We start from the raw sequence: 12825 nt of genomic DNA, 5'->3' as shown, positions 1-12825 counted from the left end.
GCAGAGAATTCCTAAGGTTTTTACTTAGTGTAATTTCCCTCTGTCCTGGGTTGAGTGGCTCTGAGTGAGGACATTGCCTCTCTGCTTGCCTTACCTCTCCTGGCATATAGGCTGCTGTTCTGAAAATTGCTAGTGCAGCCTTTCTCATCATCCCTAGTTACTGTGTCCATCCACCCGTCCTCTAGCCCTCAGCCTGCTTGCAGGTTACTTAGGAGCAGTACTGGCAGCAGCTCTGGCTTCAGCCCCACAGATCAGAGCCTGCGTCCAAGGCCCCAGTCTTGTGACTCGTGCGTAGCTGCCGGCTGCTGCCTTCAGTGCCACTGGGGCTGTGGACCTTGAAGGCTTCTTCTCAAAGAGTGACCCCTGTGACTCCACAGCGGGACACCTGCTCAGCAGGTGAGAACTCTGGGCATGCTGTCCTTTTTAGTGTGACACCTTCTTTCATTATGCTGCTCACCTTCCCTGCCACCACCCACCTCATACTTAGTCTAAGTAGGGGAACCCAGACTGAGAAATGTTTATTTACTTGAACCACTGTTGTTATATCCATATTTTCCTGTTTTATCTTCCAGTGTCTCTGAGGTCCATCCCTTGTTCCCCATTCCCATATCCAAATTCCTGATACTGGCCAAGTTTAACTAAGAACAAATTCATACAGTGTATGTTAAATGTTACTTGAAATCTGCGTTTCTCTGATTTCCTTATGCAGTTCATTGGAAACATTCTCTGAGCTCTGGCTTTTTCCAAATGAGTATTGTTTTGTCTTTTTCTACCCGATAAATTATCTGTATTAATGAAGTTAGGCACAAGTGATATATAGAAAGCAAATTTGAGCAAGAAAAGCTTTACTTACTGGTAACTTAAAGTGGGGTATTACATAGTATACATATAAATTTTGCTTCTTTTTATAGAGTTGGCGTTCCTAAAGGTGCTAAAGGCTCACCTGTTAATGCTTTGCAAAATAAGAGAGCACCAAAACAAGCAGAGAGCTTTGAAGATTTGAGGAGAGATGTCTTCAATATGTTCTGTTACCTTGGTCCTCACCTTTCTCACGACCCCATTTTATTTGCAAAAGTGGTGCGCATAGGCAAGTCATTTATGAAAGAGGTTAGTTAAGATTTTTTTTTCTTCCAAGCAGAAAACTGAATTTTGGAGTGAAGGTGTTCTGCGTATATTTGTGTTATGTGTATCACTAGGAATAAAAAGAAAGTGAACTTAATTTAACAAAAGTGTATTTTGAGTAAGGTTTGGGGAAAAGTCCATTGTGTCCTAACCACACACACATGCGCGCACGCGCGCGCGCGCGCACACACACACACACACACACACACACACGCGCGCGCGCGCGTGCGCGCGTTAATCTAGGTAGAATATTAGTCAAGTCCCCCGCATAGGAAAATATACTTTGGACAAGTGATTGCTTTTTGAATCCCCTTTTCTTCTGATTTATTTTCTTGGCTGCAGTTTTGAATCATTGTCATTATTTGTATGAAGTCAGACTGTTGAGGAGCCATTCTTTTCTAGTAAACTTTGTGTTGAAATAAAATGTACAGAACATAACACAAGTCATAATTGTACACCTCAATGACTTTTTTCCCAAACCAAACAGCCAGGTATCCCCAACCCGGATGAAAAAATAGAACAATACCAGTACTCCAGAGTTTCCTTTGTACTCCCTTCTAGTCAGTACCCTAAGGGTAACCATTTTTGCTATTTTTAAATTTTAAAATCAGCTTTGAGTTATAATTTACATACAATTTACTTCACCAATTGGAAGTGTACAATTTGATGAGTGTTGACAAATGAACACAGTTGTGTGTCCACTACCACAATCACAGAGAATATTTTCATCACCCCAGAAAGTTCCCTCTTGCCCCTTTGCCTTCAATTCTGTCCCTTTGTTACTGGTTCCTGGCAACTACTGATAAGCTTTCTGTCACTATAGTTTTGCTTTTTCTAGAGCTTCATATAGATGGAATTGTATAGAATGTACTCTTTTCTGTCTGGTTTCTTTCACTGAATGCTTTTGAGATTCGTGCAAGTTGTTGCACGTGGCAGTAGCTTTATTGCTGAGCAGTATTATACAGACATACCAGAGTTTATGCATTCACCAGTTGGTGGGCATTTGGGTTGTTTCTAGTTGGGGGCTATTGTAAATAAAGCTGCTATGAATATTCCTGTACAAGTCTTTTTTTTGGGGGGGGGCGTATGTTCTTGTTTCCCCAGGAATGGGATTGCTGGGCCATATGGGTAAGTGTATGTTTAACTTTTTGCCAAACTGTTCCAACATGTCTGTATCATTTTGCATTCCTGTATATGACATCCAATGGCTCCACATCCTCATCAGTACTTGTTATTGTCACTCTTAAATTTTAGTCATTTTAATGGGTGTGTGGTGGTACTGTTGTGCTTTTAATTTGTTTCCCTGATGATTGGAAATGTTGAGCATCTTTTCATGTTCTTATTTGCCATTTGTAATCATCATATATCAAATTGTCTATTCAGATCTCTTACCCATTTTTAATTGGGTTGTCTTTTATTATTTCTTTGATTTGCCTTTTCATTATGTTGAATGTCTTTGGAAGAGCAAAATTTTAAATTTTGATTAATTCTAATTTAGTAGTACTTTTCTTTTATGGTTTCCTCTTTGTGTTCTAAGAGATCTTTGCCTAACTTAAAATCTTGAAGCAGAAAAGAATACATAATTTATTTTCAATTGTAAAACAAGGCTATCAAAAGGATTTGCAAATTGTTACAAGCACAAATACAGTTTTCTCCAGTGTTTGGTGATTGCATCTAATTTTAATTTTTGACAACAGTAACTGTATACAAAATTTATCAGCTGTTGTATATTAATCCCTTGACACCTGAAATACTTGATTTGGCTTTTACTGCTTAGCTGGTAGATTTTTTTTTTTTTTAATGCTCACAGTTATACAGTGTGTAAAGGTACTAAAGCAATCTGCTAAGTAGTTTATTACTATACAAATCATTTATTGTATAACATGTATAAAAAGGAAGTATAATGATGTTTCATTATCTTAATCCTTATAGTCTGAAAGGGATGAGTTATGTTAACTAGTGCCTGTTCAGAAAAACAAAAGGGTCCTGTCTTTCCTAATGCCTCATATTGGGAAGCATATGAGGTCAATTTGTCCCGTTACTGCTGATGTTAGTATCGATCACTTGGTTAAGGTGATGGGCTACCAGGTTTCTCTAGTGTACAATTATTCTTTCTCCTTTGTTGTTAATATGCATCTTGGTGGGGAGACACTTTGAGACTCTGTCAACAGCCTCTTTCTCATCTTACCTTCACCCACTAATGCTATTCTCTTTAACTGAACATCTTAATGTTCAGATCTCTTGTTCTGAAATTCTTTCTTTGGCTACAAGTATTATAAACCTGTGAGCAGGAGACCAAACAACTGACTTGTGGAAGTTTATAGTAGACAGACATATGCATAAATGTATACAATGTTGTTACCAAGATGTGCAGGTGCTAGAGTGGTCATCCTTCCCCTCTGCCATCTCCACTGCAGCTCTCCTGTACTTCTGTTCTGTCACAGTTGTGCCTGGTGCCTGCCCTTAACTCCAGTCTCTATTTTTGCAGAGGTAGAAGGGCAGAAAGGAAGAGGAAAAATGTTTATTTTGATCACAGTGTGGGAAGAAATCTGTCTTCTCTCATTGCTAAGGTTGTGGTAGGGAAAGTGAATCTTTCCAATGATCTGAGTTAGAATTTTGGTTTATTTTTACCCATAAAAATATTTCACTATAACAAATCATTTGTCCTGTGTTTTCAAGTTTAAAAGGCTTTTGTTGCCTAGCTAAGAATTTAACTAAGGTTTACGAGATTGTTCCTAGAGGGCAGATGCGACCTTGGTTCCAAGTAAACTTCTTTAACAGTTCTCTTATTTATAAGCTTGAGGGTTGCTTGTATATATGAATAATGCATATTTTAAAAATATAGGTTGTATACTTTTACCAGCTGTCATTTAGCGGAATAGTCTTCTAGCCTACAGTTATTTGTAATAATTTATCTCTGTGTATTTCTTAAATTTGAGGTACATCACATTAGGACCATCTAGTACAATGATCTTCAAACTTTAGCATATATTAGAATCACCTGGAAGTCATCTTAAAACACATTGTTGGGTCCCATCCTCAGAATTTCTTTTTTTAAAAAAATTTTTTTTTTCAACGTTTATTTATTTTTGGGACAGAGAGAGACAGAGCATGAACGGGGGAGGGGCAGAGAGAGAGGGAGACACAGAATCGGAAACAGGCTCCAGGCTCTGAGCCATCAGCCCAGAGCCTGACGCGGGGCTCGAACTCCCGGACCGCGAGATCGTGACCTGGCTGAAGTCGGACGCTTAACCGACTGCGCCACCCAGGCGCCCCGCATCCTCAGAATTTCTGATGCAGTAGGTCTTGGGTGGAACCTACTGAAGAGAATTTGCATTTCTAACAAGTTATTTCAGCTTTAAAAGAGGGGGTAGCCCTAAAGAAGATTTCTGTATGAATGGACAGACACATTTTGCTATCTTTAATTTTCTTTAATTGCAGAGCATAGCTTTAATGTGGCTCACCTGACATATTTCAATGTGTTTTGACAGTAGAGTCCCTTGGTGCTTTTTTTTTTGCATCCAGCTGATGCTAATGGATTAAGTTGTTTATGACATTGATAGCTAATATTGAGCTCTTATTCTGTGCCAGGCCCTATACCCTTTATGCTTTAGGTTAAGTAAATTATCCTAGGTCACTTAATTATTAACATGGGGCAGGGCTGAGATCTCAATCCAGGCAATCTGGATTCAGAGGCCAAGCTCAAAATCTCCACACTCTCCTGCCTATACAAATACACTGTGTCTGAAATTAAAGAAATGGTAGGTTATCTAAATTTTCTAGTTCTTGAAATTCCTTGCTATTTTAAATCAGATCTTTGTTAGTGGTATTTTGTTATTTTGTTTATCTCTGAAATCTCTATGTTCATGTCAGTCTGTGTATCTCATCTCCAAACTTTGCTTTCTTTGACGGGGGTGTGTGTGTGTGGGGGGGGGTGCTATTCATGTTTCCATTGTAGCTACAGCATTTTGTTTCATCTTAATATGTATAGCTGTGTTCAGAACTTCTTTCTGATATAGTGAGAGTGAATCCTCTTACCTTTCCTGCCTTATTTATGACCAGTCCTCTCCCCCGCCAAGCTACAGTCTGAGTACTGGGTTCTCCTTTCAGTGTTTTCTCTAGCCTATGATAGGAGAGCGGATGAGCTTGGTGAGGCTGAGTATAACCCTCGTTTAGAGTACCTCTGCTTTCTCTTCTGAGATCCTCTTACCTATCCTGTACTAGGCATGCCCAGCCCAAGTGAGTATCCAACTCCTTTGGGCTTTGACTCCCTCAGCCAGCTCAGCACAGTTCCTTTGAAAGATGGCGGGCTTTAGCAGCTGGTTCTTCCTTTGCTGGAGTCCTGCTGGGCTTGTATTCACAAGAGTTTTCCCTCAGTCTACTCACTTACCTTACATGTCTTATTGCCTGAAGGATTTTGTTGACTTACCTTCCTTGGTCTGTACTGCTTCTGGGATTGGGTTAAGGGCAGGAGCCATACCACACACACTGTGTCTACTACCAGAATTTGTGTGTGTGTGTGTGTGTGTGTGTGTGTGTGTGTGTGTGTGTGTGTGTTCCCTTGAAGTTAATAGCATAGTTTCCCCTTTTCTTGCTTGGTTGGTGGTGAATACTTTTACCCAGTGAAAACTGGGTGCCTCAGTTGGTTAACTGTCTAACTCTTCTTGATCTCAGCTCAGGTCTCAATATCACAGTTTGTCAGTTTGAGCTCTGTGTCAGGCTTTTGCACTGACAGCGCAGAGCCTGCTTGGGATTCTATTTCTCCCTCTCTCTGCCCCTTCCCTGCTTGTGTTCTCTTTCTCTCTCCCTCAAAATAAATAAATAAACTTAAAAAAAAAAAAAACCAAGACATACCTTGTTCATTGCATTAGGGATTAGGGGAGAGAAATTCTGTGTTTATGCTTCACTCTGTCATCTTGATTCATTTGTCTGGCCAGGCTCTTTATACATTGTTTCTTATGTTGGCCTTTGGTAAAAGCCGAAGTGCTTTAAATTGATTCACAGATGAAGTTTAGAGAAACCTAGAGTCAGAGAGGGTCAGAATATTCTTAGACTGGGCATTAGATGATATTAGGAATAGCTGGGTAATGATACTGTGGTACGTGGAAGAATGTCCTTTTTAGGAGATGCATACTGAATTATTTTGAGATGCGATGTCATGTCTGCTATTTTTTTTGTGGTCAGTCAAAAAAAGGGGGGGCAGTCTACAAAGTAGGCATATAGGTGTTTATTGATAGTGTGCTATCCATTCAACTTTTATGTAAACTTGAAATTTTTAATAATAAAAATTTGGGTTTCTAGGAACAGAATCTACCTTAGACCATTGATTCCAAAACTCTAGGAACTAGTTACTTTAGAATTTTGTGTTGATGTTTTTTGTTTTGCTTCTCAAAATTGAAGATCTACCCTGGCAGTGTAGGTTAGAGCCCAAAATTAATATTCCTTTTGGATGAAGGTACAAGTACAGTGGAATTATACCATACTTGTACTTCATCATGCGAATGTGGCCAGACTTGTTCCATCAAAATACTCGGTGTGTATATCTAGGAGTAAGGGTGAATTGGAGAATTTTTGTTTTCTCTCTGTTTGGTTCAGTTGCTCAGGTCTCTTGCCACATTCAGTGGGAATCTATTTTTTAAAGTAATGGGTTTTCATGTGACATGGCCCCTAAATACAAGCCAATTACTTCATTTCATGTTCACGTGATTTCATCTTCCCATCCCATGTTCATTTTGTAGTGATTTCTTCTAACACTACAGAGGAAAAACAGTCTTGTGTTGGACTTGAATGAAAGATAATGTGTCTGTGTACATTACAGATAATTTAAGAGATTTTAAGGGTAATTGTAAGTATATGTAGTTTTCGTTGTACGTATTGACTTTAGAACCTAACTTGCCCACAAAGTATCTTTATTTAGGGCTGTCCCCCAAACAAATTAATTAAGGCATTACGCATTGACTGTTATGTTAACAGGTTTCATCAGAATGATCTGTTAGCTACTTGTTAGTTATGTGACCTTAAACTGGTCATTTTTTTAAAGCCAAAGATGAGTGGTAATAATTTGCCGTATCTATTCCTGGGGTTGCAATGAGAATCAAATGAGATCTAAACACTAATTAGATACTGACGTTAATTAAGTATTCAAATTTAGAGTTAAAAAATGTTGTCATGAATTCCTTAGAACATAGTAAAGTTGTAACTTACTTTTATAAGTTGTCACTACACTAGCTTTTGATGATTTGTTTTAAAGTGGTAATATACTGGGTGACTCAGTTGGCTAAGCATCTGAATCTTGATTTTGGCTCAGGTCATGATCTCACAGTTCGTGGGATTGAGCCCCACGTCAGGTTCCATTGGGCTCTGGGCTGACAGCACGGAGCCTGCTTGGGATTCTCTCTCTCTTTCTCTCTGTGCCCCTCCCCTGTGTTCATGCATGCTCTCTTTCTCTCTCCCTTCCCCTCTCTCTCAAAATAAATAAGAAAATATAAAAAAATACAGTGTTAATATACCTTATTTCCATCTTTAAATAATAGGTACTACTTTAAAGTACCAACGTCATTTCCCACAAGAGCAGATTTGATTTTATATAGGAATGCCTTTGGCTTCTTTACATTGTGGTGGTAATCAGATGTCACCCCCCCACCCCCATTGTGGAAATTTATAAATTAGTAACAGAAATTTTCATCAAATGAAATTTTTATTGCTGGGGTTTTGGGAGTGGAGTAGTCAAGGGTATATGGACATGTCAGTTTCCAACTTTAAGTGGATACAAATATTGTAAGGATATTTTTAAGACAGGGGTGCCTGGCTGGCTCAGTTGGTAGAACATGCAACTGTTGATCTTGGGGTGATGAGTTCAAGCCCCACGTTGGGTGTAGAGATTACTTAAAAAATAAAATATTTAAACAAATATTTTTAAGACAGAACCTTGCATTATAATTCTTACTGTCGAAGAGACACTGCTATCGTTGGCACCGTCTGTTAAGCTCTTCTGTGTACTTTTGCTGTTATAAGCCTTATATAAAGCAAATGAACTCTGCATTTGGGAGACCAAATTGAATCTACAACATCCTTGCTATTTAATGAGGCTGAGCAAGGAAGAACTGTTAGGATGTTTATATTTGTCCTTATATTGTCACATGTACTAATTGGTTTGAACTAAGGTCACCTTCACTATTACTGGGTATCTTAATGTGACAGTTCTAATCAAGATGTAGAATCATACTTAAGGTAATAAATTACAAATAAGGTCTTAATTTTTGCCATTAGCTGTGCTTTTTACTTACGAGAGACATATAAACATACAAGGCTAGGCAGATATTAAGTCTATTAATAGGCAAATGTAGACTATGTACAAACAGTATAATTTTAACAGTATATTTTATACGAGAAAGAAGATGGAATTTTTTTTTTAAACGTTTTATTTATTTATTTATTTTTGGGACAGAGAGAGACAGAGCATGAACGGGGGAGGGGCAGAGAGAGAGGGAGACACACAGAATCGGAAACAGGCTCCAGGCTCTGAGCCATCAGCCCAGAGCCCGACGCGGGGCTCGAACTCACGGACCGCGAGATCGTGACCTGGCTGAAGTCGGACGCTTAACCGACTGTGCCACCCAGGCGCCCTGAAGATGGAATTTTTAGTGTGTATCAAATGCACATTGTAAGCAATTGAGTCAACAACCCCCGTGCCTCCTCTCAAAGACTGTTTTCTGAAATTGAACTTCAGTGTTTAGTTTCAGAAAAAAAATTCAAAGTGTATAAACATAAAAAACATTTGTGAAAAACTCTCATCTCTTAGAGGTTTGGCCATTTGTCTCTGCGGATGCCATTTGATTCTGTCTGTAATCCTTTGGCTCTTACGCCAGGTCCTTAACATTTTGGTGTATACCAGCCCAATTTTCAACTGCTGACACCTGCAGGTCTTTTGTATGAGGGCTTTTCTGGCCCTGGGAGCCTGTGTAAGCAGTATAGAAAATGGTGTCCTAGAATTGCTGGAGAACTAACTCACCTCATTTCCTCTCCCTAGCTCTCAACCAGTGAAATGATAGGAATTGGTGTATAAGTATCATGCCTTGAGATGGGATAATCCTAAGATGTATTTCTACACAGACCCTCTAAGTCCCCAGTGGGATTAAGCTCCCATTAAACCACAGGAATAGTTTCCCACTGGGAGTTCCTAGGATTACTTCCCAAATAAACTATGGCAGCACTTTGAATAGAGTCTGCTTTTGGGGAAATAGAAACTAAAACATGGGGGCATATTCCTTTAAATAAATTCAATATGAAAACCTTAATTTTCCCTAAAGATAGATTTACAAGGCAATTTTTTGTTTTACAAAAGACTTCTGTTATGAACTCCATTTATAAAGAGAATTCATTTAAATAAATCACATACTCATATTCATTAAGTGCACTGAAAATACCCATTTTTACACATAGCTTGTTAGAACTATGCTTGTGTAAAACAGCACAGTTTCATGTCATAATCAGCATTTTAGCCAAAGTAATTACTTTTGGGGGCAAATTTTATGGAACCAAGTATAGCTATTTAGCATTTTGTTTGCTATATTTTCATGTTTAAACCACTCCCACAAGTCCATTTACTGCAGTTTGAATGCTACGCATGTGGTAGGTAGGGCGACCATGTGCTTTATTGTTTAAACCAGGACACACGGGATAGAAAGGTTGTGCCGTTACTTATGCTGGGGTAAAAAGAACGAGCACATGTGGTCATTCTGTGTATAGGTGACCATATTATTAATTCTTTGGTACAGATTTGCAGTCTTAGTACAGATTTAGATTGATTAAAAATGAAGTGTGTTGGAAGATAGAAGTTTTTCCTTTAGTATCTCTGTTTTCAGAAATTATGTAGTATCAATATTACTGATTATTTCTAAGCATTTTATAACGATTTAAGAGTTTCTGATCAAAAAATAAAAACAAAGCTCTGAACCAAAACATTGAAAGGCAATTCAGTTCTCTCTTCTCCAGGCTCAGTAAACCCGTGTTCCTGTAACTTTTAACCTATAGGTTATATTTTCCTATTTCTAAGTTATTTTCATGGGTCTTATTTGGATCCTTTCTAGCAAAATGATTTTCCCGATAGTTTTAAGACACAAATGTGAAGTTCTTAGCCTAGTGTATGGCACATAGTACTCAATAAATGGTAGTTAATAAGAATGAGAAAAATAAGGAAGGTGAAAATAGGGTCATAATTTACTTAGATGTAGCTTCAGGTTGAAATCTAGTCACAATCTTCAGTATTTTACTTTTTTCCTCCTTAAATATAGTCTAAAGTAGCATTTCAAATATTCACAGGTTAGAGGTACTAAAAACAGGTCGTTAGTAATAAAAGTAATTTATCTAATTAAATCTACAATGTTTTCCCAAGCTTTCTTTCTTTACTCTCCAGAAGCCCCCTCTTGGTGGACCTACATTCTTTTTGTGCCCAGTTTTGTTATGCAGTCCTGTCATCTGCTCCCTCTTCATAGGGCAAGAATGGAACCTGCTTGGGGCCATTTATAGCTGATAGTTTGTCTCGGCATAATTATGAGTGCTTGATTTTATTCAGACTTAAAAATTCAGCTCCTAATAGTACATTGGCAAGCCTTACTTTTGATCTTCAAGAGATTGTCAAAGATAGGAACTGTCTTTGTCAGTTTCTCAAAGATAGGAACTCTGTTCATCTTTGAATTCCTGGTGTCTGGCTCATAGTAAATGAATGAATGAAGTGGATGTCTTCTGTCCACCCCCCCTTTCTTCCTCCCATTTCTTCCTGGGCTGGCCATTCAATAAAACTCTAGTGTTGTACTGTGGGAATGGAGAGTTTTTATTTACACTGAATTAAACAGCAAATTAAACTAAAAGAAAAAGCATCAGGGGAGTCTAATGTGTGTTTACATTCTTACCAAACAAAAGGAAATTACTTTTACTTGCATGTACCTTTTGATTTTTTTTTTGTTCATCTTTGTTGTAGTTAGCCTTTGATAGAAATCTTTCTCAGTGCTCTTCTCGATAGTTACATTGTGCTTTCCATTTTTTTTTGTCTTTGTCAAATTTTCCTGGTTATGCAATCTACAGAATTGACATAGACATTAGAAATTTAAATAGTAAGGGAATTAGGACAGTTTAGTAATACTGTAAGAAAATTTTTTATTTCTATGGAGGAAACTACATGTAGCTTTATTAGAATCATAGTATACTAGAAAAGGAGTAGCTTTTATCCCCACCTAGTTCTTCCAGTTATGACATACCCTTATTTCTGCCTCCCACTATACACCTAATATGCCACCAGAATTACCCACCCCCAGTCCACCAACAAAACCTAAGCAGCTATTACTTTGTTTTCTGTCAGGCCACTCCTTCATAACCTGATCCTTATTTGCTGACCAGGAAATACATTGACTTAACATTTGTTTCTGTGAAAGGGAACCATATCTTTTTAAACTGTTGATTAAAAAAAAGGATTGTGTATGTTTTCCCTTCAAGGTGACATGGCAGTCTCCTGGAATTAGTCTTAAGTGAAAATGTTGCACAGAAGTTAGGCTTCTCTGTAGTGATACCCATTAAATTACTCAAGTATGAAAACGTAGATGCACAAAACACCCGTTTCTGCCAAGAAAATAATAAGCTTGTTAGCTGCCTGTTAGCTTTTCCTCTTCCCTCACTTGGTATTGAGTTAAATCCTTCCCAGAAATCTAGATTGTCCTTGATTATCAGTGCTTCAGTTGTCCTTTTGGCCTTTGCATGGTCCTCCCAACTGTCCAGCTGCTTATACACACACAGGTATTACTCACTATTTCGTTTTGAATGAATGGACAGCATCAGCATCAAACATGACACTTCAGTGGTCCACCTGCAAATCATTGATACAAAATGACCCAGGTTTTTTCATTCTGTCCAACTTAGGCAATGGTTTTGTCTTTGTTATTAATATTTTGGGCTTATTTCTCATTGAGAGTTTAAGTAATGGTGAATTGAAACATAGTTTAAATTGCTTTGGGTTAAATTTTTTGTTGTTGTTAATGTTTTAGTCTTAGATTTTACTAATTCTGTAGCAGAAAACCAGAACTTCTGGATGGAAAAATGCAAATGCATTATAAACTGAGTTGTGCTGGATACAATCTTACAATAAATACTTAGATCAGTTTTAGGATGCTTTGGTTTTTGATAATGAGGTTGAGAAAAGAATTGGCTATGAAATTGACATTTAAAATTCATGAATGTTACAAAATAATTTGGAAGTTAGAAATATAGGTGAAATTTTTAAATGTTAATTGGTAACGCTGGCTATATTTAAAATCTACATTTGTTTAAAAAGTAAGGAAATAATTCACAATCATGTACAAGTTAATTTTTTCACATTAGAAGCTAAATTGTGACATCATAATCTTAACCTTTTTGCATTTTATTTATAGTTATTTTTAATTTTAGTTTCAGTCTGATGGAAGCAAACAAGAAGATAAAGAGAAAACGGTAAGAGACAAGAAAAATCCAATGTGTCTGATATTTGTCTATGTATAGCATACTGTAAATTTTACTGTGGTCAGACTTTAATCACCTATGTGAATATTTTGTACTCTACATGCTGGATAGAGCTTTTGGAATATCATACAGTTATCGTTTAAGATTGACAGTTCCTGTTTTGGAAGATTACCATGTTGAGAAGGGAAGAGGGATTAATGAGTCCCTCCTTCTCTT

General features: G+C 37.7%; 1 protein-coding gene across 8 annotated transcripts in view; it reads left to right on the top strand.

The window, feature by feature from the left end:
- Positions 1 to 12825, top strand: part of THOC2 (THO complex subunit 2) — a 110384-nt gene that overhangs the window by 54365 nt on the left and 43194 nt on the right. For all 8 annotated transcript variants that reach the window (XM_047081911.1, XM_047081906.1, XM_047081910.1 and 5 more), the window contains exons 12-13: positions 912 to 1107; positions 12559 to 12600. In XM_047081911.1, coding sequence (XP_046937867.1) covers positions 912 to 1107; positions 12559 to 12600 — 238 coding nt within the window. The remainder of the gene's footprint in view (positions 1 to 911; positions 1108 to 12558; positions 12601 to 12825) is intronic.

This window comes from Lynx rufus, unplaced genomic scaffold (assembly GCF_022079265.1).
Source record: "Lynx rufus isolate CCGP_SWC_20201006 ecotype Redwood Valley unplaced genomic scaffold, mLynRuf1.p SCAF_19, whole genome shotgun sequence".
Taxonomy (NCBI): Eukaryota; Metazoa; Chordata; class Mammalia; order Carnivora; family Felidae; genus Lynx; species Lynx rufus.
Note: the sequence above shows the minus strand (reverse complement) of the source record. Positions and strands in the feature narration are given on the sequence as shown.